At 34.4% G+C, this 27,379-nt stretch overlaps 1 protein-coding gene across 1 annotated transcript in view; it reads right to left on the bottom strand.

The window, feature by feature from the left end:
• LOC136026953 (uncharacterized) overlaps window positions 1–27,379 on the bottom strand; it is a 280,140-nt gene that overhangs the window by 205,684 nt on the left and 47,077 nt on the right. The window contains exons 4-5 of the mRNA XM_065703812.1: window positions 19,778–19,844; window positions 16,035–16,166 (exon numbers count right to left, since the gene is read on the bottom strand). Coding sequence (XP_065559884.1) covers window positions 16,035–16,166; window positions 19,778–19,844 — 199 coding nt within the window. The remainder of the gene's footprint in view (window positions 1–16,034; window positions 16,167–19,777; window positions 19,845–27,379) is intronic.

Genomic DNA, 27,379 nt, shown 5'->3' with positions numbered 1-27,379 from the left:
AATGGAAGGCAGTGCAAAGTTGTTTTTTTTTATATTTGCCAGATAACCCATCTATTGCTTTAAAAAAAATCATTCGATAAAAGAATGTGCCAAATGAAACACGAACAACCAAACACACGTGACAATTTAGATTTCATGACCCTTAGCAACATAACATTCTTTTCAAATTTGTCTTTCTAGTTGTTTTAAAAATACCATTTAATGTCAGGAAAATTAGAATAATCAAATGAAATCTTAAACGAATTTATCCTAAGTTAATCTTTTTAATCACTTTTAAAGGAAATTTTGTTAAGCACCGTCTTCCATAAATCAGGTATAAATTGAATAAAATTGTTTTATCTCTGTTTGCTTTAACTTAGCCTATTCCAGAGTTTTAAACGCTCTATAATTAATATAGAATACACCTTTGTTCGAAACCAGTCAAAGAGCTTCTATGTGTTCTCATACAAATATTCCTTTTTTTAGAAAATAGTTTTCAGGCCTAAGTGATACAACACTCAGCTATGATACTAAAAGCTGAAACTTTAGTTTTAAAACATCATTGGTTGGTATACATAAGTCCTTCTTAGCACTAACAGCAGATATTGAATATAGGGTATGGCAAAAATATCTACACATAAAGCTTCTGTTTTGTCAAACAATTCGTGAAAACGAACTGTAAGTAAGGAGTGACTCGGCTAAATAATAACCGAAACTCTAAAGACAGAATTTTGATAACAATAAATCGGAAAAAAGTATTTTTTTTTTCTGCTGATTCAAAACATATAAGATTTATTGAGTTGAATATTACCCTTCAAAAGCTACGAACCACATAAAATTTGCTGGATTTTCGAAAAAAAGGGGGGGGAATCCCTTAAAGTCAATAGATCTTGTTGAAAGTCGTAATGTTATTTTTCGTATCAGAGAACCCTACTGTAGAGGTTTCAAGCACCCATATGCAAAAACGTGGTATTTGTATTTCTGGGCAGAAGAAAGATAACGGACGCGCGTTTATTTTTTATTTTTTTAATCTTCCCAGGAGTGTTTGTATCCAATAATTAGTCATATAATATCGGAAGAAGATTAACTTGAACGGATTAGAAGTTCTAGTGCCCTTTTTAAGTGACCAAAAACATTAAAGGGCAACTATTCCCCATCCCACACCTTTTCCCCCTAAACTTGTCTGACCAAAATTTTAAGACAGCTATTTTTCTTAGCATAGTTGGAAGGTTCCATACTATGCCATTGGGAATGCCATGAGCCCCGGTTGCGCCAGGGGAAAGGGTTGCAAGTTGTGAAATCTGCCCATTGTTTACAGAGTATTTGTTATTGCGAAGAAATTATCCAAGGGGAAATTATCGCCAGGAAAAATTATCCAAGGAGGAATTATCACCAGGAAAAATTATCCAAGGGGGAATTATCACCAGGAAAAATTATCCATGGGGAAATTTTCCAAGGGAAAAACTTTCCATTGAGAGAGGAGGGGGGGAGTTTTCGGGAAAAAATTTCCACATAGGGTAGTTTTTGGCATTACTTGAAAAACTATCAGAAATAAAATAAAAATTAGGTCTATTTCGAAATGAAGTATGTCCAGGAAAATTTTTCGGGCGGAATCGACGGCAAAACACTTTTTTTAGCGTGAATTTGCAGCAAGGATTGAATTTTCCGGGAGTAGTTTCTAGGGGAAAGATTCTACACACGATGAACTTTCCATGGAGGAATTTTTAGAGGAAATTTCTTATGGAGGGATGGAGGGGAGGTGGATCTCCCGACATCATTTTTAAGACGATCAGAAATAAAACTTAATAAAAAAAACTTAAAACGAACATAAATTAAACTAAACTTTAAACTAAAGTTTGGCCTTTCGTCCCAGTTCCTTAAGAACCAATCCTAAAACACAAGGACCGTTAGTTAGAATCAAAATCTCCAATTTCTAAAAAAAATTATCGTAAAGAGTGAGGTATTAAGGAGGAGGCAGCCCCTTTCATATACGAAACAATTTCTGTTTACTTCAAATTTTAACCTTGCTCCTTACCTGCAGTTTAAAAAAATTTTAATCGTTATTATAAAAAGAAATCTAGTTTCTTTGACTAGTTCAATAGACACATAAAAAAAAAAAAAAAAAAAAAAAAAAAATCAGATTCGCATGAAGATTTCAAATATATAGGTTTTAATAAGTTTAGTCTTACCCATCAAAAACTACAAGCCTGAAAATATTTCCTGGTTCTCGCAAGAGGGACTAACACCCCTAAAGGTAATATTATCTTAATAAAAATCCTATCATATTCAGTGTATCAGAAAAACCTACTGTAGAGGTTTTAAGCTCCTACCTTCAAAAATACGGAATTTTGTATTTTTGCCAGAAGAAAGATCACAGATGTGTGTATATCTGGTTTTTTTTCAGGGGTGATCGTACCGATCCAGTTGTTCTAGAATATAGTGAGAGGGCTCATTTGAACTAAAATTAAAAGTTCTAGTGCCCTTTTTAAGTGACCCAAAAATTGGAGGGGAACGAAGCCCATACCACCCTCATTTCTTTCCCAATGTCACCGGATCAAATTCTTGAGATTGCCATTTTGTTCAGCATAGTGAAAAATCTAATAACTGTTTATTTGCGGATGACTTAATCCCCCACGATTTCGGGAGAAGGGCTGCAAAATATGAACTTTGCCCATTGTTTACATATAGTATTGGTTATTGGGAAGTACGGAGACGTCTTCAGGAAGGATTTTTTTTCTGGTGGGGGAGGGTCGGAGGAAAGTTTGTTACGATGGAGGATTTTTCCATCGCTAATATTTTCATGGAGGAAGGGACATTTCTATGACGGGGACGCTGGATTTCCCAGTATTAGTTAAAAACGATCAGAAATGAAAAAAAAAAACAATTTGTTTCACCTAAAAGTAAGGAGTAACATTAAACCTTAAAACGAACAGAAATCGTATACGAGGGGGTTCACCCCCTAGTCAATACCTGGCTATTTACTCTAAAAAAAATTTTCCACTTTCAAAAGAGCAATCAATTATAATTAAACGGCCTTGTGATTCAGGGGCCAGCCATTCTTAAAGAATTGGAACAAAATTAAACTTTAGTGTAAAGAGCAAGGTATTGACTATGGGGTGAACCCCCTGATATATGTAATAGTTTCTGTTCGTTATAAGTTTTAATTTTACTCCTTATGCTAAGCGGAAAAAACTTCTTTTTTTTTTGATTAATCGGACATGAGATCAACTTTTGTATTTGAACTGGAGTTCCGGTGCTTGGCTAGTCAATTTACGATTTGATGTGGAATAAATTTTTAACAAAAACACTTTTTGAGCCAAAATGCTCAGAAAATAGGGAGAAGAGTAAATTTAAACCCTGAAGAAAAAATGATGCGAAACCGTGAAATGCCTCAAAATTGTACTTAAAGGTCCAAATCTTGGCCCAAAAATAAAAACATAAACACTTTGGCTTGGAATAGCTTTCAAGCATTTTTTAACTATTTATTAGGACCATTTGAGAACGAACCACTGCTTTAAATTACTCTAGACTTTTTTGCCCCCTCCCTCCTCCCCTGCTGAAAAGACACGGAAAAAAGTCCCAAGATTTAATTTTCTTCAAAAATGTTTCGAATGCCATTCTATACTTTACTTCATCTGCTGAATTACCCGAAATTTGCGTGCACAAGATCTTAGGGTACCAAACTCATGTAGCCAAAACTACTTTGGCAGCTCAAGATTACAAAAAAAAGTCCAAAAACATTCCTTTCCTAAAAAACAAAATAAGAGAATCGTTTCATGCAAAGCAGGAAATGTCGGACAAGAAAATTAAGCGCAAATAGTTGTGGAATCTAACTTGCGCCAAACAACCAGCCAAACAACCAAACAACCAGCCAAACAACCAGCCAAACAACCAAACAACCAGCCAAACAACCAAACAACCAGGCAGAAAGTAGCCTATATAGCCAATTTGATTTACCAATCGTTTTGGCCACCTGTAGTCCAGAAATAATCCCATTCAATATGACCGGTAAAAGCATACAAAATTGAAGAACAATAAGAAACTAACTTAACTAATGTTGATTGGTATCACATATTAATTAGAACCACACATAATTGATTGGTTTGATTTAATCTCCCATTAACATTCTCTTTCAGCTTCACACATGTTTTTGTTCTGTTTTTTTCTAGAGCTGACAAAGGACATTGACGTTGACAGATTGCCGACAACACGGCTGTGTCATTGGGAGTAAAGCGTTTCGTTCTTTTATCATTATAAGGACTAATGAGTGCCAACTTTAACTAGTTCATCTTTACACACTGTGTTTCAGTTAAACACCGAAGCAGATTCGTTAAAAGTCAAGTTTCTCAAGCGTGAACCCCACCGGCTTACCAAAAACCATACAGTCGTGATCAAATGTCAAAACCATGGAAAGCAAGCAACAGCAGAATGTCAGCTACAGCACCGCCAACACTGTACTTCACTTCTAGAATACTGAAATCTTTCGCAATAGGATGCTTTTAAATGTGTAGAAAAGGTAGATGGTGTTTATCAGTAGAACCAACAAGTCTCTATGACTACCGACAACTGAAACTTCCATTGTGTCACAATAAACAGCTATCTTTACAATCAAAAACTCGGCATTGTCGGTGGCATGATGAAACTTTAATTCCCTTCTTCTCAAGCCACAGCGCAAGTAGCGAGATGAACCTCTGCTTGTTTACTTCGCTGGTAAAAATTCTTCCTTCTTAACAAAAAGGAACGTAAAAAATAGGAAGTAGATCATACGGCCAAAAATCCCTTTTGTTCTTTTTCAATAAGAGCAGTCTTTGGCTGAAGGTACACAACTCAATCCATCAAATACACTTCTGTAGTTTCGAAATGCTACTTCAAGTAAGTCACAAAGTTATAATAGATAGCACCATAAGATACCTCTGCTTGTCACGGTATCCTGTGAAGCAACCACCTTCCATCAATACGGTAGTGGCAAGAAGAACTGACGGACTCTGGGTCAAAACTAGAGAATCCCTTAAAGATAAACTTAGCAGTAAATGTCTTTTCTGGATTTCTCATAACTTCAAACGCCAACAGAAAATATGTTTTTTATTGCGCCATTTCATAGCGTAACTTCGACCACTAGAAGAAATATGTTTTACGCTTTTGACTCAATTTAGGGCTGCCTAAGAAGTTTTGATTTTAAGGTCGTGCGATCTTTCCTGCCTAAATTTTATGTAATTTAGCAGGTAACATAAGTTATGAAATGACATCCCATAACATTTTTGCAGAAAGATAAATCTTCAAACTTTTTACCATGAATTTTGGCTTCAATCTTGTTTTTAATGAAAGTGAAGTCTAAAGCAATGTTAAAGCTGATATTCATTCTCACCAGGTACGGATAAACTGTAAAAGATCCTTATCAGCCCATTCAAAGTCAAAGCATTTATTTTTATTTTTGGCTAAAATTTGGATATTTAAGTACGACTTTAGGGGCATTTCGAGGTTTCAGATTTTTTTGGGAATTTAGTAGATGATGTTCCGTTTTTTTTTCTGAAAGTTTTGGTGTAAAACCCGTTTGCCTTGTGTTCCAGTTTTGTTCATTTTTCGACGTAGAATGATTGAAGCCTTCTTAGACAACATCTGAAGATCTGATTTTCAGGCTAGATTTCAGGTCAAGACAAGAATTCGGGTCAATTCTATCTTGAAGCAGCATGTTTTTTTTGCTTTTTTTTGTCGGATTACAATTACTCTATTTACCTTCTTTGGGCATATTGCCCTTCTATTGGGCAGTAGAAATAAAACAAAAATTTCTTGCCAAGTGGAAGGAAAAAAAGTAATTTCCTTTATCCAAAAAGGTCAAAATTTCTTTATTGTTTCTTCTAGCGACGAATAAACTACACAGAGTATCCCAACTTTGCAAAGAACAAAGCTTTGTGCAATGAATCTGCTACGAAATAAAAGAAAATGGACACTCAAGTGTCGAATGGAACAAAGCTTCTACCTCGTAATTTTATAAGGCATAAAATTCTTAGTTCTAATTTTTCCCTAAAATTCCAGCAGAATACTTGTATTTTTTTAACCAAATTACAAGAATAATTTGAGAATGTTCATTTATACGAGGGTAGTTTAGAAAATAAAGAAAGATTTGGCATAATTACACAGCAAAGCCACAAACAAGCCATATCAAAGTGCCATTTTCTGTCATCTTGCGGCATAGAATGTGGCACATTTCCCCCAAAGAGCATGCAAGGGAGTGCTGGAGTAAACAAAGATTTTTCATAAATCTTCAGCTGATGATGAATTTTTTAAGCAATCAATTAAAAAAAATTTCCGAAGAGAAATTTTCTAAAGAAAAGAAAAAGCCATATTAAACTTATGATCGGGAAAAATAGAAACCTACAATAACTTATACTCAAAGCGACGAGAAATTACTATCAAAGAATTATTGAAACCCAAAACGAACAGAAATTATATAACCAATCATAGCAAAAAATATATAACAGGTACTAATAAAAATGAATTAATAAGTCTTAAAACAAGTAGATCTTAAATTGAGTACACAACTCAAGCTCAAAACGAACAAAAATATTTTGCTATTGAAGTATAAATGAACGATGAAAAATGAGAAATTAAATAAACAATTATTACAAACAAACGAACAATAGGTACTAATATAAATGAATAAATAAATCTTAAAACGATTAAAACTTAAATTGAGCTTGCAAATCAAGCTTGAAAGGAACAAAAGTCACTACAAACAAGTGTTTGGATTTTGCCTCCTTCTCTTACTGTAAAAGTTTAAAACCTACTGCGTCATTGGCACTTTACTGAAAACAGTATGTGTCCTGAACAGTCTTCGTAAAGTACAAGGAAAGTACAAATAAAATCAAACTGATTGTTTAATATTGCTATAAATTGTTGAAAGAAATCATCCGTTCAAAATTTTATTTCACTGTAATTTTATATTCATTGCCAATGCCGAAATAACTGGGAAAAGAAAACATTTGTAGTATAATTCGTTTTCAGTGAAAACTCAATGATCCAGTAGGCTTTATACTTTTAATTTAATTTTAGAAGTAGGCTTTAGACTATTATATTCAATTTTACTGCAATTTTTTTATTTATTTTCAATGTTGTAATAAATACAAAAGAAAACATTTTTAATATAATTCGTTTTCAGTAAAGCGCCAATGACGCAGCAGGCTTCAGACTTTTATAGTGAAAGATAGAGGCAAAACCCCAACTCTTGTTTGTAGCGATTTTTGTTCATTTCAAGCATGATGATTGATTTGTATATTCAATTTAAGCTTTACTCGCTTTACTGGTGTACATACAACACAAGTTTTACTCGGTTTACATACAACACTTGCCCCTGGGCTCTAAGAAAGGGGATGTGTCAACCAAGAGTTTTTGCTATTTTATCTTTAAACTATTTTGAACAGAATTTCTATCTCAGAATTTGATCAGATGCATTAGATGAAAAAAGAACCTTTTTTGGGGCGAGGGGCTAGTTGCCCTCCGATCACTTTTGACTCTTAAAAAGGGCACTAGAAATTCCGATTTACAATCTAATGATCCCCCTACAAAGTTTATACTACTATCCCTTCCATAAAAAACTTATATGCCCCGTGGGCATAATTTATAACACTTGTCCGTAGGTTCTGGGGGGGGCTGTGTTATCCCTAGAGTTTTTTTCTTAATATGATTTTTGTTCTGTTTTAAGCAAAATGGCAATAAAAAGTTTATATCGGATGCATTTGGGGAAAAAAGGGTTGGTAGGGGAGGGGGGATCGGATCACTCTTGACTCTTAAAAATGGAACTAAAAGTTTGAAATTCTTGTCATTTGAGTCCCCTCCAAATTTTTAACAATCATCTCATCCATAAGAACTTTATATACCCCCGGAATGCAACTTCAAACCTTTAGTTCCTCCGAGATCTGGGAGGGGGGTTTGTTGTTCCCGAAGTTTGTTTTATCTGATCGTTGGGCTGTTTCAAAGAGAATGGCCATCTCATATTGATCGGATGCATTTAAGGAAAAGAAAATGTAGGGGGAGTAGAAGTCCTATGATCACTTTCAACTCTAACAAAATTAACTGAAACTTTTAATTCCAAATCAAATGAGCTACCTCTGAAGTTTATACGATCAATCCTTGTATAGAAACCTTACATTCCCGCAGAGAATAATTTAAAACACTCGCCATTGGGCCCTGGGGGGTTAGGTCAGCCCTGGAGTTTTTGTTATCTAATGTTTGAACCATTTTCATTAAATAGCCATCTCAAAATTTCTACAGTATGGGTTTCGGGGAAAAGGGCAAAGGGGGGCTAGTTGACCTCCGATCTCATTTGACTCTTAAAATATGAGCTAGAATTTTCAATTTCCAATCAAATGAACCCTCTCTGAAGTTTATACGAGCAATCCTTCCATAAGAACCATATATACCCCAGGGCATTACGTGCTGGTGGGCCTCGGGGACTTTTGTCAGCCCCACAGTTTTCGTTATCTCATCTTTGAACTATTTTAAAATTCCTATTGGATACACTTAGGGGAAAAGGTTTAGGGGGCTATTTGTCCTCCTATAACTATTGACTCTTCAAAAGGGTAATATAACTTCCGATTTTCAGTCGAATGAGTCCCCTCCAAAGTTCTTACGACAATTTCTTGCACATGAGATGCCTCCGGGAAAAAAAATTTAAACTTTGGAGACTTTTGGCTTCAGGGGTGGTGGGGGGAAGCAAGTTGCCATCGGATCACTTTTTACTCTTAAAAAGGGAGCTAGACCTTTTAATTTATAATCATTTGAGTCCCCTCCGAAATTTTTAAGACTACCTCTTCAATCAAATATTTTGCCCCCAGGGAATACGTAATGACCCTTCCTCCGGGTTTTGGGGGGAGGTTATGATGACCCCGAATTTTCGTCATCTGATTTTTGGACTATCAAAATATCAAAATTTTGATCGGATGCAGCTTGGGAAAAGAGGGTGTAGGGGGATATATGCCCGCCTATCACTTTTGGTGGATTTTAAAAAGATTAAATAAAAAAAACAAGTTTTTTTTAAATGAAAGTAATGAGCGACATTAAAACTTAAAAAGAACAGAAATTACTTCGTACGCCCCGCTCTTTACGCTAAAGTTTGCCTCTTTCTCTCAACTCTACTTTTTAAAACAGTAAAAAACTTTAGCGTAAAGAACGAGACGTTGATGAGGAATCAGCCCCTTTCAAATACGAAGTAATTTCTGTTCTTTTTAAGTTTTAATGTCGCTCCTTACTTTCAGTTAAAAAAAAAGCTTGTTTTTTTATTTAATTTCTGAACCTTTTTGAATCAATGCATGTTTTGATTTTGGCTCTCCACAGAGGAATAATTCAAACGAAATTTGCATATTTTTTTTTTGGCTCAATGGCTTCCTCATAGTTTTGATCGAAGGATTTTGAGAAAAAAGAGTGGAGGAGGGAGCTTAGTTGCCCTCCGATTTTTTTGGTTGCTTAAAAAGGCAACTAGAACTTTTTTACGAATGTTTTTATTAGTAAAAGATATACGTAGCTTATAAATTAGCTTACGTAACGAACTTTTGTATTCTCATGTTTTTATTACATATATGAGGGGGTTTTACCCCCTCGTCAGTACCTCGCTTTTTAAATTAAAGATTAAAGTTTGGTCCCAATTCATTAAGAATGACCCCTTAATCACAAAAGCCATAGAATAAATAGTTAAGATTACTAAAAATACTTTAGCGTAAAGAGCGAAGTATTAGGAGGAGATGAGCCCCTCATATGCGTAATAATTTCTGTTCGTTTTAAGTTTTAATGCTGCTCCTTACTTCCAGTTGAAGAAAACTTCTTCATATTTACTTTTTCGTTGTTTTTTTTTAATTAATTCTAGAAAATCCTGCGCTCCCTTCGTGGACATTTTCTTCCCCCATGACAAATTTCTCGAGGCAAAGGTCCCCCAACATATCCCCCTCTTCTCAACTCCTCCAATAACCAACTCTTCAATAACCATTAAAATATGTAAGCACTGGTCAAAGTTTGTAACTTGTACCCCTCCCTCAGGGACTGGTGGGGAGTAAGTGGTCCTCAAAGACATAGTTATAAGGTTTTTCGACTACGCTTAATAAAATGGCTATCTCGGAATTTTGACCCGGTGACTTTGGGAAAATAATTAACGTGGAAGAGAGCCTAGGTGCCCTCCAATTTTTGGTCACTTAAAGAGGGCACTAGAACTTTTCATTTCCATTAGAATGAGCCCTCTCGCAACATTCTAGGACGACTGGGTCAATACGATCACCCCTGGGGGAGGAAACAACAAACAAACAAACAAAAAAATAAACACGGATCCGTGATCTACCTTCTGGCAAAAATACAAATTCCACATTTTCAAACAGTTCATGGTAACGAACTGTAGTAATGAGCGACCCGGCTCAATAGTAACCATAACTCTAAAAAATGGAATTTTGATGCCAATAGTTACATTAAAAGAATCGCATTTTAATGCTAATTTAAAGTATATGAGTTTCATCATGATTAGTCTTACCCGTCAAAAGCTGCGAGCCTGAAAAGATTTGCCTCATTTTAGAAAATAGGAGGAAATACCCCCTAAAAGTCATACGAACTTAACGAAAATCACACCATCAGATTAAGCGTATCAGAGAACCTTGTTGTAGAAGTTTCAAGCCCATACCTACAAAAATGTGGAATTTCGCATTTTTTGCCAGAAGACAAATCACGGATGCGTTTTTTTTTTTTTTTTTTTTTTTTTTTTTTTTTTTTTTTTTTTTTTTTTTTTTTTTTTTCACAGGGGTGATCGTATCGACTCAGAAGTCCTAAAATGTTGCAAAAGGGCTCATTCTAACGGAAACTGAAAGTTCTAGTGCCATTTTAAGTGACCAAAAAATTGGAGGGCACCTAGGCCCCCTCCCACGCTCATATTTCCCTAAAGTCACCGAATCAAAATTCTGAGATATCCATTTTATTCGCCATAGTCGAAAAACCTAATAAATATGTCTTTGGGGACGAGTTACTCCCCGCAGTCCCCGTGGGAGGGGCTGCAAGTTACAAACTTTGACCCATGTTTACATATAGGAATGGTTACTGGGAAGTGTACAGACGTTTTCAGGGGGATTTATTCGGTTTGGGGGGAGATTTGAGGGGGGTTACGTGGGAGGATCTTTCCATGGAGGAACTTCTCATGGGGGAAGAGACTTTCGATGGAGGGGGTGCACGATTTTCTAGCATTATTTAAAAAAACAATGAAAAAAATAATATGAAAATCCATTTAAAGGTAAACCCCTCATATGCGTTCGTTTTATTCTGTTCGTTTTAAGTTTTAATGCTTCTCCTCACTTTCAGTAGAAAATTACTTTTCATATTTATTTTTTCATTGTTTTTTAAATAATGCTAGAAAATCCTGCACCCCCTCCATTGAAAGTCTCTTCCCCCATGAGAAGTTCCTCCGTGGAAAGATCCTCCCACGTAACCCCCCTCAACTCTCCCCCCCCCCCAAACCAAAAAAAATCCCCTGAAAACGTCTGTACACTTCCCAGTAACCATTACTATATGTAAACACAGGTCAAAGTTTGTAACTTGCAGCCCCTCCCACGGGGACTGCGGAGGAGTAAGTCATCCCCAAAGATATAGTTATTAGGTTTTTCGACTATGGTGAATAAAATGGCTATCTCAGAATTTTGATCCGGTGACTTGGGGAGGAAATGAGCGTGGGAGGGGGCCTAGGTGCCCTCCAATTTTTTTGGTCACTTAAAAAGGGAGCTAGAACTTTTAATTTTCGTTAGATTGAGCCCTTTTGCGACATTCTAGGACCATTGGGTCGATACGATCACCCCTGGGGAAAAAAACAAACAAAAAAACAAATAAACACGCATCCGTGATTTGTCTTCTGGTAAAAAATGCGATTTGGTTACTATTGAGCCGGGTCGCTCCTTACTACAGTTCGTTACCACGAACTGTTTGATTTAAAAAAAAACTTTTTTTTGTTTGATTGTAGATAGGATCTTGAAACTTCTATACTAGGATTCTCTGATACGCTGAATCTGATGGCGTCATTTTCGTTAAGATTCTATGACTTTTAGGGGGTGTTTCCCCCTATTTTCTAAAATAAGGAAAATTTTCTCAGGCTCTTAACTTTTGATGGGTAAGACTAAATTTTATGAAACTTATATATTTAAAATCAGCATTAAAATGCAATTCCTTTGATGTAGCTATTGGTATCAAAATTCCGTGTTTTTTAGTTTTGGTTACTATTGAGTCAGGTCACTCCTTACTACAGTTCGTTACCATGAACTTTTTGAAAACTCAAAACAAATGAGCACCTCTGATGTTTATACGGCCACACCTTACGTAAAACCATATCTTCCCCCGGGACATAACTTAAAGGAGTTCTTCCGGGCTTGGTGGGGTTGTGTCGACCCCTGTTGTGTCGACCTCTTGTTATTTGATCTAGAACTTCGAAAGGCTAGTTGCCTTTCTATCTCTTTTTTACCCTTTAAAAGTGAACTAGATCTTTCAATTTCCAATCAAATGAGCTCTCTCTAAAGTTTATACGAGCGTCCCCTCTATAAGAACCAAATATGCCCCCAGGGCATAGCTTACAACGCCTATCCCCGGTCCCTCGGGTTTTTTTCTACTCGGGAGTTTTTGTTGTCTGATACCTGATCTATTTTTAGTAAATTGACCATCTCACAATTTTCATCAGATACATATGGTAAAAAAGGGTATGAGGGGGAGCTGGTTACCCTCCGATCAGTTTTGACTCTTAAAAATGCCACTAGAAGTTCCGATTTCCAATCGAATGAGCCCTCTCTAAAGTTTATAGGACCACCCCTTCCATATGAATTGCTTCAGGAAAAAATAATTATAGCAAAACATTGGAGATGCAAGGCCTTTACTGTAAGCAACGCTATAGCGTTGCCTCTAAAAAAAAAAAAAAAAAAAAAAAAAAAAAAAAAAAAAAAACGCCACAGCAAAGTAGCGTTTTCAGTCTAAACATCAATCTATGCCCAAAGAGTGCAAAAATACCGGGGAATGCAATATCTCATACATCCAATCATTTTGCCATGGTTTGAAACCCTTGACTAGAGGTTTGCAACCCCCCATCGATTGAGAGTTAGAATGGTTTAGCCCCACGGCTAGCAAATACCTCATTATTTATTTCTAATTCCTTTTTCAGCCAAGACTATCAGGTTACTACTAGACTGGAGAGAGAATATTAATGGACTTTTAAAATCAATGGTCTCTATCTACGTGCCTCTTACGAATTTGTCTTGACAACTCAGCATCTTCTGAGAGTGGAAAGGCTGGGAAACATAATTAGGGTACTAGTGTAATTACCATAGTTAAAAGTCATTAGCCGGGAGTTTACAATGTCTTCTCTTGTAAATTCCTCCTCCAATCCCCCTTCCAAAGCATAAACTAAAAAAGGCGTTTAAAAAATGCTTAATGAAAAAAATATCACTTATTTATTTCCATCTCCATGATAATAATTTGTTTTCAATATCCACATTCTCATGGACACCCTCAGACTATTCAGTTATGGGACAAAGTTGCACACATCTCAAGGGAGAATCTAACGAGGCAGGGGGTAAGACCTACACTTAATATCGTATCTTAAACAATTAAGTAAAATAAAAACAAGTTTCTTAACTGAAAGTAAGGAGCGATATTAAAACTTAAAAACGAACAGAAATTAGATCTTGTACGAAAGAGGCTGCCCCTCCTCAACACCCCGCTCTTTACGATAAAGTTTTTTATTGTTTTAAAAAGTAGAGTTATGAGAAAGAGTGAAACTTTAGCGTAAAGAGCGGAGCGTCGAGGAAGGGACAGCCAATTTCATATACTGAATATTTCTGTTGGGTTTAAGTTTTAATGTCGCTACTTACTTTTAATTAAAAAACTTAGTTTTCTAATTTAACAATCTGAACGCTCTTGAATTAATGCAGCTTTTGATTTTGGCTCATCATACATGAATAATTAAAACGAAATTTGCATATTAATTTTACTTTTTTGGCTAAATGGCTTTCTCAAAATTTTTATCCGATGATTTTGAGAAAAAAGATTTGGGGAAAGGGGCCTAATTGCTCTCCAATTTTTTTTGGTTATTTAAAAAGACCACTAGAACTGTTAATCTTATTTACGAACGTTTTTATTAGTAATAAATATATGTAATTTACGAGTTAACTTACGTAACGAGCTTCTCTATATTCGTATATTTTTATTACGTATATAAGGGAATTCGCCCTCTTATCAATACTCGCTCTTTACGCTGAATTTCGAATTTTGTTCCAATTCTTTAAGAAGTACCCCTGAACCAAAAAGGCCGTTCACTTAGAATAAATAGCTCTTTTTAAATTGCATAAAATAAATTAGCATATAGAGCGAGGTATTCGGGAGGGGGAAAACCCCCTCATATACGTAATAATTTCTGTTCGTTTCAAGTTTTAATGTTACTCCTTACTTTCAATTGAAAAAATGTGTTTTTTATTTAATCTCTCAGTTTTTTATATAATACTGGAAATTCCAGCATTCCCTTCATGGAAATTCTCTTCCCCATGAAAAATTTCTACATAAAAAGATCCTCCCACGTACCCCCCCCCCCCACCAACCTGACAACCTATCTGAAAAAATCTCAAAAGAAAACATCTATATACTTCTAAATAACCAATACTATATGCAAACAATAGGCAAAGTTCATAACTAGCAGCCCTTCCCCCGGGGCTTTTGAGGGATTGAGTCGTCCTCAAAGACATACTTATTAGATTTTTCGACTATGCTGAACCAAATGGATATCCCAAAATTTTGATCTGTTGACTTTGGGAGAAACATGAGCTTGGGAGGGGGCTTAGTTACCCTCCAATTTTTTTTATTGCTTAAAAAGGGCGCTAGAACTTGTAATTTCTGTTCGAATGAGCCCTCTCCCAAAACTCTACCACCACTGGGCCGATAAGATCACCCCTGAGAAAAAAAAATAAACACGCATCCGTGATCTTTCTTCTGGCAAAAATGCCCAATTCCACATTTTTAAAGATGGAGCTTGAAACCTCTACAGCAGGGTTCTCTGATATGCTGAATCTGACGGTGTGATTTCATTAAGATATTATGGCTTTTATGGGGTGTTTCTCCCCTTTTATTTGAAAATAAGGCAAATTTTCTTAGGCTCGTAACTTTTGATGGATAAGACTAAACTTGATGAAACCTATATATTTTGAATCAACATAAAAATCCAATTCCAATTTTAATGCATCTATTGGTATTAAAGTTCCGTTTTTTAGAGTTTCAGTTACTATTGGGCCGGGTCGCTCCTTACTTACAGTTCGTTACCGCGAACTGTATAATATTGACTTCCTTATTTCATCACCTAAATTTAACAAAGGCATTCTTATAAGGTTTATTGTGTATGTTAAAAACAAAACAGGAACAAACAGAAATAAAAGAGGTTTTCTTATGGAAGTAAAGAGTGAAGTTGAAAATTAAAATTAAAAAAAAAGCTATTGTTTCACAGACTAAGTTGGATATTTAAAGCGCCAAAACCCTATAGCCAAGTGTGTATTCTCCTGACGAGCCCTTGTGTTGTGTGGTCGCCTTTGAACTATTTGTTTGAGTTTTAAATATTCGGTTATGACGACTTATACTTACTTACGACACGACTGCCTGTCCATGGACTATTCTTTGCGGTTGATTGTCTATGGCTAGGCTGTTCGACCTATGTATTTGGATGGATGAATAGGGCTAAGGCCTCGTTCAAGTACGTATCTATGTTAATCTAAAGTAGGAAAACAGTCTTCCTTGCTCCTTCTGTCTTTCTTTTTTTTATATTGTTTATTATTTATTATTCCTTATTTTGTATTCTTATATTATGTATTATTTATCATATATTATTAATTATCTAATATTTATTGTTTATTATTATTTTTTATAGTTTATATTTTTATGTTCAGTTGTATAGTGTGCGTGTTTCTGTGTTTGTGCTGTTGCATTGGTGATTTCTTTTTTCACTTTATAATACAGTAGCTGACAAACTTTTAGGCTTTAATTTTTAATTAAGTAAAATCAAATAAAAAAGACTGACATACCCAATCCGGAATCCTTCAAGAATGACCTGCACAACGCACTGAGTATAGAAATCCGTCCAGGTATATCCCAAATTATCCAAATGTCGGAGAGTCCACTGAAGCCCGCCAAAGTCTTCGGAAGAGAGCTTGAATCTGTAAACAAAACAGTAAAAAACGTAACATTTTAATTTTCATATTCAAATATGTTTTAAGGACTAGCTGAGAGATTTACAATAGTCACTGCCAGGGTTGCCAACTGAATCTTATTTCCGTTAAAATGATGTTTCTTCTAGACAAAATTAAGAATTAGAGTTACTGTTTTAGAAACCTAGACTTTGATTAAATAGTAAGTTTAAAAAAGATGGAATATAAATTTTCAAGCTGAATAATTAAAAACAAATATCAAATATTAAACTAGAGATTTAAAACTAAAGACACCTAATGAGCCAGGTTTGATTTTCTATATATATATATATATATATATATATATATATATATATATATATATATATATATAAAACTCAGGGCAAACATGGTCAGCAGATGGAAACAGCCCCTTTTAAAGAGATCAAATAGTCTTTATTTCATTAAATACACTATCTTTATAGACACATTTGTGTTTATTTTTTATTGACACTGAGGAATCTCAGGCACTGGTAAGGGGAACGGAGACTTTTCCCCTTGTGCTTCCCGGATTAACTAGGTTTTTACAATGTTCCCCATATTATTCGTAGGTTTCACATGCTATTATATATATTTATGCTATTATTATGCTATTATTGCTATATATATATATATATATATATATATATATATATATTGTGACGGATTTTTATTATTATTTATTATTATTTTTATTATTATTTTTATTATTTATTTATTTTTATTTTTATTATTTATTTTAAATTTTTTTTATTTTATTATTATTTTTATTATTTTTATTATGCTATTATTGCTATTCTATATATTGCGACGGATTTGCAGTGCCTTCACTTCAGTATAAGAGGGCATCTGTTCTAATTTTGTTTTGTTTTTTGATGTTTTTTTCCTATTTCAAGCTTCAGCTCTTTAATTTTTGGTCGACTATTCTATAATTTTCGTTTACTCTGGCTCTTTTATTTTATTTTTATTTTTATCTGTATTTCAGAGGTTTTTTCCACTAATTTAGCCTTTTTCTTGCGCTTAAAACAGCCTAAAGGAATTGCTTGCCGAAATATATGCAATAGTTTTTACTATTTTGTTTAGAAGCTAAAATTACTCCTAGTTGTTTTGTTTGTCTGATTATCATGTTTATCCAGAGTTCCTATAACTTATATAATCTATAGACAGTTGCTAAACCACCGTACAATCTGCCGTACAATCCACCGTACACCGTACAATCCACCGTACACCGTACTTCAACCACCGTACAATCTGCATCATTTATGACCTTTTTGTATTTAGGTTTGGTTTAGGTTTGGTATGATATAAGAAACTTAAAAGGAAAATCTTTTACTAAAAATATTTAATAGAAATAACAAGTGAAACTTGATGGAATTATTTTTCTATCAGTTTTCCCCCTTTTTAATGCACACCTAAAGATCCACATGTACACAGACTTTGAATCAATTTTATATAGATAACGCTATTGAAGTTAGCCTTCATCCAGGGAATTTCGGACCACATTTTTGTATTAGGAAAATGGCGTTGTCCTACCTTCTTTTATCGAAGAAGAGGAGTGTGCTATTTCGGTGGGTTTACAACTTTTAATAGATCGCAAGGAGAACCAGAAGAAAAAAGAATCAGACAAAGCCAATATATTTCTCAGTATAAACGACAAAAAAAAATTTACTGCCGTCTTAAAAAAAGGGCTGAAGAGTTGTGTCTTTTCTTTTTTTTACGCTTAGAGAAAAGCTTTGTCCTACCTTAGTCAGGCTTGTGATATTTTGGGGGATTAAAACTTCCAACATGATCGCAAGGACAAAAATAAAGAGAATCAGACAAAGCCAATTAATTTTTCAAGATAAACTACAAAATACTTTGAATGTCATCTTAAAAAGAATGGCTGACAGTTTTTTCTTTCTTTTTTTTTTACATTGAGATATAAGATTCGTCCTACCTTCGTTTGGTTTGTCATATTTTTGGCGATTAAAACTTCCAACATGATCGCAACGACAAAAATAAAGAGAATCAGACAAAGCCAATTACATTTTCTGTGTAAATCATTAAATGCAAAATACTGCTTATTTTTCTACATAGATTGCAAAGTACTTTACAGAAGGTTTCATTTAAAATTGGAAAGTCATTTCACCCTCTCTTAAGGAGGTATGTGGGCCTTATATAATATACAAAATTTTAAAAGAGCCCACTAAGTCTAAAAATTTTTTTTTTTTTTTTTTTTTTTTTTTTTTTTTTTTTTTCTTTTTTCTTTTTTTTTGAAGACTGTATCAAACAGTTCCTGGAAACAAAGTGTGAGTAAGGACTGATGTAAATAAGGTACCAAAATTCAAAAAAGCAGAATTTTAATAACAATAGATACACCGAAGGAATACGTTTTATATGTTGGTCCCAAATACCTAAAGTTCACCAAGTTTAATGTTACCTATCAAAAGCTACTAGCCTGAGAAAATCTACCATATTTCAAAAAAGAAGGAAATTCTCCCCCTCCCCCCCACCTAAAAACAGTTAAGGAATCGCAATGAAAGTTACACCATCAGATTTAGCATATCAGAGAGCCTGCGAGTCAGAGAGGATGCGAGTTGAAATTTTTCCTGCAGGGTTTAAATAGCCAGGGGAATTGTTCCGTGAGAAGAAGATTTTCCGAGGAAGAAATTTTCCAAAAGGGAATTTTCTGCCGGAGAAGCTGCATTGGGTAGGAAATGATTTCAGGGGAAAGGTTTCCACAGAGGGAGGAATTGCCACAATGGTTTGAAAAACGATCAAAAATTAAATAAAAAACATTTTTTTCAAATGAAAGTCGGCTAAAGAAAATTTTTCCGGTGGAATTGTCGGCAGATAATTCTCCAGAGGAATTTTCAGTGAGAAAGGAATTTTTCAGAGCGAATTTTTTGTGTGAGGAACTGTCCATGGCAAAATTTTTCGTGAGGAAGGATTTCCATGGAGGGGAAGGCAGTTTTATTGGCATTGTTTGAAAAACCATAACAAACAAATTTTTCCAACTGAAAATAAAGAGAAATATTAAAACTTAAAACTATAAAAATGTGTTTGATTAGAATAAGAAGCTTTTTTTTAAATATTAAAACAATTTGGAGTGAAGAGCAAAGTATTTCGGATTGTATGAGTTAACCGTTTCCCTCGTACAAACGATTTCATAAGATGGCATGATTAATATTAACCTGTTGGCTATTGCAAACAGAAGGATTTTTTAGATGTTTTCCAGAGGATTTGTAAACCGGTTGGTTTAACGTAACTGTCTGACTGATCATGGGTAACATATTTAACATCCGTGAGTCACATATATTGACTCTTTCGACTATAAAAATGCCTATCTGGAAAATTATATCTGAGGTCAAGGAATGAAACGGCGGGCCGTGGGGTCAAAGAATGGTATGGAACATCGGTTGGTTGCCCTATAGTTCTTTTGATTTCTAGAAATATGTTCTATGAGAGATTCATCTAACAAATTTCTATGACTAACGTTTGCGTATGAAATTGACCGGGGAAAATTAATACAATGGAAACTAAAACTAGGCGGGACTCCTCAAAGGATTGGGAAATCAGGCTGTAGAAATTATTATTGTGTATGCACTCTCCATTGTACTTACTTGTGTAAGAAAATATCTGAGCCCTCAAAATCCAAGCTTGGTGGCAAACATCTTCCGAAGACTTCGTCTGAAAAGGACAAAAAAATTTTCAAACACTTTCCAAATAAGAAATAAGAACGCATTGAATTGAAATAACACTTGTAAAACATAAACTGCAGAAACAGAGTTCCAAAAGAGCTTTTATCTAGCTAGCTGCATAGTCCAGATTCCAAGTAGTCTAGATTCCAAAGTCAAGATTCCAGTTATGGTGAAATGATAGAATAGAATTTTTTGGCCCTTCAACCCGAGATCAATAAGAATAAGAAACGCTTCTTATTTTTTTCCCCTTTTTTTCTTTCCCTACTCATAGAGGCTTCTCAACGTTAAGCCGAAAAGATTGAGCTCCTATTATTATTTATACAAAAATGCTTTGGTTTTAATCAAAGCTCATTGTTATTAAATATTTTACCGACTCTCCGATAATTTTCATTAATTTAAAGATTTCATCAACTCAAGATGTTACTTCAACCAATTAAAGAGATTTCTTTAAAAATTACATATGCTCTTTTTAAAGTTTTATTTAGACCTCTATTTTCAGATTTTCAATTATGAAATAGGATAAATTAAATACTTTTGGTAAAAGTTGTTGTTTTAAAAGCGTTATTTGTTCTTACCTAATTTAAGTGGGTTCTCTTTTATTATTATGAGACTGCAATATTCAAGGTATTATTTCAGCGAACTAAATATATTTCTTCAAAAATTGCCAATAGTCATTTTAAAACTTTTATTTCGGCATCCGTTTTCTGTATTTTTATATAAAATAAAATGAAATACTTTCCGTAAAAGGTGTTCTACAAAATAACAAAATTAAATTAGAAATCACAAGAGCAGTTATTCTTCAAAAAAAACTTATTTATCATTTAACCTTGATTACAATTACGGTTTTGTTTTTGGTTGTTGACATCGTAACAAGTAAAAGCAGCTCTATTTGCAATATATATGATTTTCAATAGAAAACAAAGGATCGTCTAGGCTTTCGAAGGCTTAGAGATGATAATCCTGCTCTTATTTCAAGCAATTTTTGGTTGGTGTAAGTCTTACTTTGTTATTAATTTTAATTACTGTTTATTTTAGGAATCATCTATTTGACCATAGCAGTATTAGTTATATTTATATTTGACACCACTATTCATTTCAAATTCTCTCCATTTTGGGATCCATTAATTATTTCGATGGGATTATTATTTACTTTAGACTTTAACTGTTATATGAATTTATTCGTGTTCGTTTTAGGTTTTAATGTAGATCTTTACTTTCTTTTTTAAGAACGTATTTCTAATTGGAAACGAGTGATGACGATCCTGGAAAATGCAGAAGGAAGTAGAAAATTGACGTCATTTTTTTGGATCCAAGGAGGGTAGTTTTAGAAGCAAGGGAGGTTAGAAAGACGTTGTTTGTTATTAACCATCCAAGAAGGTTAGTGTTAGTGGGATAAGTAAGTCTTGTGACTTTCGATCCTGGAAAACGAAGAAGGAGATGATTGACTTTATATTGTTTATGATCACATACCAGAACGAGAAGGAGAACGAAACCAGAAAGAGTGATAACGGCAACAAAAGAGTAATTCATTCAAAGAGTTCGTAATAACAAACTATAAGTAAGGACCGATTCGACCAAATAGCAATTGAACCTCTAAAGACAAAATTTTGATAACATTTAATGAATCAAACAAATTGGCTTTTTATGCTGATTCCAAATATACAAGATTCATTAAGCAAGATTCATTACAAGATTCATTACGAATGAAAAGCTTATAGTCGCAATCTGTATTAAGTTTGGTGTATTTGTGGCCCATCCACTTAGAAACTTACGGGTGTGAGTTTCAAGTCGTTCGAGAAAAGAAAAATCTCTTTTTTTTAGAGAGAGAAGCTATAAATTTTTTTTTCTATTCTTTCTTGTAACCTGGGGTACTCTTGGCAGAAAAAATTAAAGATTGAATTTTTGAGCTGATAGGTAAATACTTTTTGGTCCTTTTTGGACCCCAGTTTTTAGGGAGGCATGTTTCCAAATTAATTTGTCATATGATGTTTTGTCTTGGCCATAGGGATCTACAGGTTTCTACCTGTTTCTACGGGTTTGAAACTACAGGTTTCAAACTGATCCTTTTTCAAATACATTCAGGGACCCAGCCAACGAAATTCCAATATCACAGGCTTCAACGAACTAAAGAAGGTTTGAGGAATTTATCAGGGGCAAAATTGGTTGCTAAAAACGAATATAGGTGGGCGCTACGAAAATTTTGTGTGCCAAAGGAGATATCACCTAGTTGTATAATCGATGACGTGGTCAATTCATTTTTTTTACCTAGATGAGAGGTTGGAACTTAAAATTTGAAACAGACTAAGGTACTGAGAGAGAAACAAAAAAAAAATAATAGCACAATGAGATCTTGCTTCCTAACTGCACATTATTAAAACATACCTAAGTGGTGACACTAGAAACCAACTTTCCTGTACTTAATTAGAGTTATGTTCAAGGGGGGAGGAACAGAGCAATTGGGGATGCACAGGAAGGTAACAACACCTTTGAAACTCCATTCTGTTAGTAGAGTCAAAACTGAATCCATTTGGAATAGATTAAAGTACACAGATTTTGAGTCCTAGCCTCATCAGAAGTTTGTCCAAAATAAAAAAAATAGCAGCAGAAATAGAGCTTTTGAAGAAAAAAAGAGAAAGAAAAAGAATCTAAGGAAATTGACCACAAATTCCTCATATATTATGCTACTTCGGGCGAATTATCACGTTTTCCGGCTCAAGCACACAAAACATCACAAATTTAGGAAGCCATTTACAGTTCTTGGTGCACATTTTGTTACACTCTCAAAAGAGTTTTGAATATCCCGACGGAAACGAGGAAGCGGTTGAAACAACAGGAACAACATCCTGTCCAGAAAATTGCCATCCATAACTCAAAGGTTTTGTCAGCCATGGTTTTGTAATCAATAAGTAATTCCAGATTCAAGCTGATTGTAAGAATGCTTACAGTAAATAACGAGTTGTGTCACACCCAGAAATGCACTGAACAAGCCCAAGACAGTTCAACGCTTGCTTTCTCTTTTCTGGACAAAAGATCAATAGGGACATGATAATTTGGAAACTTCACGAGGAGATGAGGCACAACATTCTCCCCAAGAAAAATGTTAAGGAGACGAGGAAATTCTTCCAATAGTATTAGTATTACAACTACATCATTACCGCTAGCTCAAACAGTCACCCTTTCAAAGCCGTTTCGAAGCAACAGGCGACGTGCAGACCAATGCTGGTTTGCACCTCCTCATGTTAGCTACACAGAAATTCCTCGAAAATGAGCGAATCAACATCATGACTTACACATAGAGCTCTCATCCTGTCTTCAAATCCTACAACAGTCATAAATGCAAGGTATCGGCAGTACTTAAGCTGCTTGTATAGTCAAATCCATTTGCTTCCGGTTGTTTCATAAATTGCTTTCATCAAATTTACTTTGCTCTTTGTCTTTGCAAAAATCTTTGTCCAGGCTCCAATTTTTAAGTTCGTTGAGAAGGTGTAGTAGGCTGTCGAGCATCAGCCACGTAGCTGGAGATACCCCCTGCAGTCCTTCAGAGATATGCTGCCACCTTTAGGATCAGAGTGACCAAACAGTCAATCATGCCCGCCACCCACGATATGAATTGCACTTGCTGTTTCAAGTAACCCTTTCAACACAGCTTTGAGCAACCGCATGGCATAAATTTGACTGTTTTACGTTCATCTGGTGGCTTTTGGAGAGCGAGGGGTATGAAGTGGATAACAAAGGCTTCATACCCATACAAGCAACGTTCCTCTTCGAAGTTCGGGCAATACTAATAGTTTGAAATGACACACACTTCACTGCTCTCTAGTTTCTCCCCAAAACCACACATTCCGACTTCTCTAGGTTAGGTATTAGTCGATTAGCATGAAACCAAGAGTTTACATTAAAAGCAACAGTTTTGAGGGCCATTCGTAGGTCCTCCTCGTTGCCAGCCTTCAAACTAATTGCTGCGTCGTCTGCAAACAATATTGGTAATTCATCATCCGAAGGCATGCATTTTGGAAGGTCATTTATGTATATAAAAAAAAGTAACGGCCCCAATACATACCCTTGTGGAACCCCTACATTTTCTAAAGGAAAAATATGAGATGATTCCTCTCCAACTTGGATTGTAAAACTTCTTTCTAATAAATAAGATCTCACTAACTCAACAGCTATTCCACGAATTCCTACATTTTCCGATTTATCAAAAAGAATTGTATGTTCTATTGTATCAAAAGCTTTTTTAATGTCAAAAAATATAGTTTCCGCCAAGTAACTATCATCCATAGCATCTGACAAGAAATTATGTAGAGCAGCTACTGCTTGCTCTGTTGACCTACCACGCAAGAAACCAAACTCATTGGGAGAAAAAAAAATATCCTTTACCAGAAATGAAGTAAATCTACTCTTTATTATTTTTTCAAAAACTTTAGAAATGGGTGATAAAATAGCAATGGGCCTGTAATTATTTGGATTATCTTTATCGCCTTTTTTAAACAAAGGTAAAACCTTAGCTACTTTAAGACAAACTGGAAAAAAGACCATTTTTCATGCAAGAATTAAAAATAAATAAAAGCGGCTGACTAAGTACTTCAGCTAATTCTTTAAACAGAGAAGTCGACATACCGTCACATCCTATCGAAAATCCATTGTTCAAACTAGTAACAGCTTTTTTTAAATTCCAAGAACTGGATACCCCATAAAAATAGTCTTATCTAATTTATTTGGAATATATTTTCTATGATTATTTGTCCCATCAGAAATTTGATCCACCAGATCACGTCCAATTTTCCTAAAATGGTTAGCAAATGCTTCTGCCATTACTCTCTCATTCGTTATTTTAACTCCATCATTAGTTGTAATATGGGATGGAATATTTCTTGTTTTGACATTATTTATTCTTTTATTTATAATTTTCCATGTTTTCCACGGTGAATGCGCATTCACGAAATTTCTTTTGATAATATTTTGCTTCTGCCTCTCTGAGAACAAAAGTTAACCGATTTTTATATTTTTTGAAGTTTTCAATGTTAATTTCATTTGGATACTGTATCTTTACCTTATATAATCTATTTTTTTCTTTTATACTATTTAACAAGCTTTGAGTAACCCATGGCTTACGAGTTGAATCCTGATTTTTTCTTAATACCAAAGGACATACTCGGTCAAATATTTGGTTAAACTTACTATAAAATAAAGCAATTGACTGATTTGGGTCTTCAGTATTTAACAGATCACTCCAGTCTAGATCTCTTATTTTTATTTTCATCTCATCTATTTTTTTCTGGTTAATTACCCTCTTATAAATTTTGTTTGGTCTCTTTCCACGCTCCATTCCTGATTCAGGGAAGTCAGAAACAACAACACAATGATAAGACGTGTCATTTAAAATAATATGGGTATCAAAGCAATTTTGCGATGTGAAAATGTTACCAATAAGTGTTGCATGGTTATCACAAATTCTTGACGGTAGTAAATAAATCATCCAAAAATGAAATGTTCAAAAATTCCATTCCCTTATTAGATGTCACAGTATTATGACGTATTAAATCAACATTAAAATCTCCCATTACTTAAAATAGATGGTGTTGTTGGGTGAGAGCATCTAGCAATGGCTCATATTGTCTTAAAAACTCTTGAAGACTAGACAATGGTGGCCGATATACTACAATTATCAAAAACGTATTTCTTCCATTATTCACTTCTACTACACAACTCTCAAAACATCTCAACATTCCAAATCATAAAATCATTACGTAAAGAAGATGTAAAGTCATCTCGTATAAAATACCTACTCCTCCCCTCCTGATCTTTTTACGACTAACACCGAAAAATCGATAATTTTCATAATGTTGAAACGTATTATTTTCGGCAAGGAATGTTTCACAAACTCCTAACACATCTGTTAAAGATACTTTAAAAAATTCATGCGAAAAATTTAGGCTGCTATTTAGTCCTCTTAAGTTCCAAAATTACATTTGTTTTATATGATTATTCAAAGGTGGAAGATCATGAATACATAAATATTTATTTTTAGGTGCAATATAAGGAACTGACAAATCTTGATCTTGTGACGAAAATTTATGAAAATATTTATTTATGTCAAGAGGATATTTTTCCAGTTCATCCAACCTACCAGCAGGGACTTGAAAAATATTTAAATCATCCATAATCCAAATTCAATGATAATTCCACATCCCATGTCAGTGAGCCAATGTACAGACAAAAAGAGGAAAGAAAAGTAAAGAAGAAGAGAAAAAAGACGAATATTTCGAAAATAAGGACCATGAAAAATAAAATAGAAATAAGAATAACAATAGCAACAAAAAAGAAAAGGAAAAAAAGAAGAACATAATCTCTTCTTGGCTTCTTATTTATTTCAGCCATTATACGTATCATCATATGAAGGCAAGCGCAATTTAACACGGATATATGAGCTAGATCATAGGCCAACTACAGTCATAAATCCAATAAATAAATCACAAATACTCATCATAAACTATAATCCACTAAAAAAAAAGAAATACTAAGCGACTATTTCTATCTTTATATCTATTTTTCATGCATGTATCTCAATTACAGGACTTTATACCACTTAAGCTTTACTTTTTCTTCGTTATCAATTAAGCACAATACAGGTGGTACCACTGGGGGGATCTAAGCACTAATTTCCTTTGCTTTAAATTCTGTTTGTTTAATTCTAAGGGAATTGCGAATGTCACGAACTCCTTTTGTCACATCATCTGTCATATAAGGGGATTTACGTCCGGCTCCTCTTTCGAACGGGTTTTCACGTAATTTCTTGTTTCCCTGAAGTATACAGAATTTGTTCTTATCATCCTGAAGCTGGATTTTGAGAAATCTATCCGTAAACTCAAGTAGCTCAAATCGGATATTAAATCCAAGGTGGGAAAGTAAGGTATCAACATGGTCTTTAGCCTATGATTTAGATTCACTTTTAATGTTCCATATAATAACATTCCTTCTTCTATTCATGTTTTCTAACACAAGGACTCTAGATGCTATTTCACCCAAACCAAGCTCCTTTTCAATTTGGTTTCGTAACGCGAATATTTCCTGCTTGATAATAGATAATTCATTTTCTTGGGCCGTTCTTGCTAATTCTAGATCTTCCACGCGAGATTTTAGGGACTCTAAGTTGGATTTAATGTCAACGATTTCCATTTTTAGTTCTAAGACAGCATTTTTAATTGCTTCGACTATTTCAAGGATTTTATCTCACTTTGAGATATTATTAGTCGACTCTGTAGATCCTCTTGAATCCTCTAAATCACTTTGTCTTGATCGCTTCCCGCTTTTCTTAACCATATTTATTTTCAATAATCTTTATAATTTTCAAAAAATAGATAAACGAACGCCCAAGATAATTCACATCAAATTTTGTACAGCGCTCGCAAAAACGATGCTATTACTCCGAATTCATTGAAAAAATATCAAAGAATTTACTTGTGAGAGTTAATCCGGCTGAAAATTGTATTGTGCAAATACAGATGTTCACTGAATGAACTA

Source organism: Artemia franciscana, chromosome 5 (assembly GCF_032884065.1).
Source record: "Artemia franciscana chromosome 5, ASM3288406v1, whole genome shotgun sequence".
In the NCBI taxonomy this organism is placed as follows: Eukaryota; Metazoa; Arthropoda; class Branchiopoda; order Anostraca; family Artemiidae; genus Artemia; species Artemia franciscana.
Note: the sequence above shows the minus strand (reverse complement) of the source record. Positions and strands in the feature narration are given on the sequence as shown.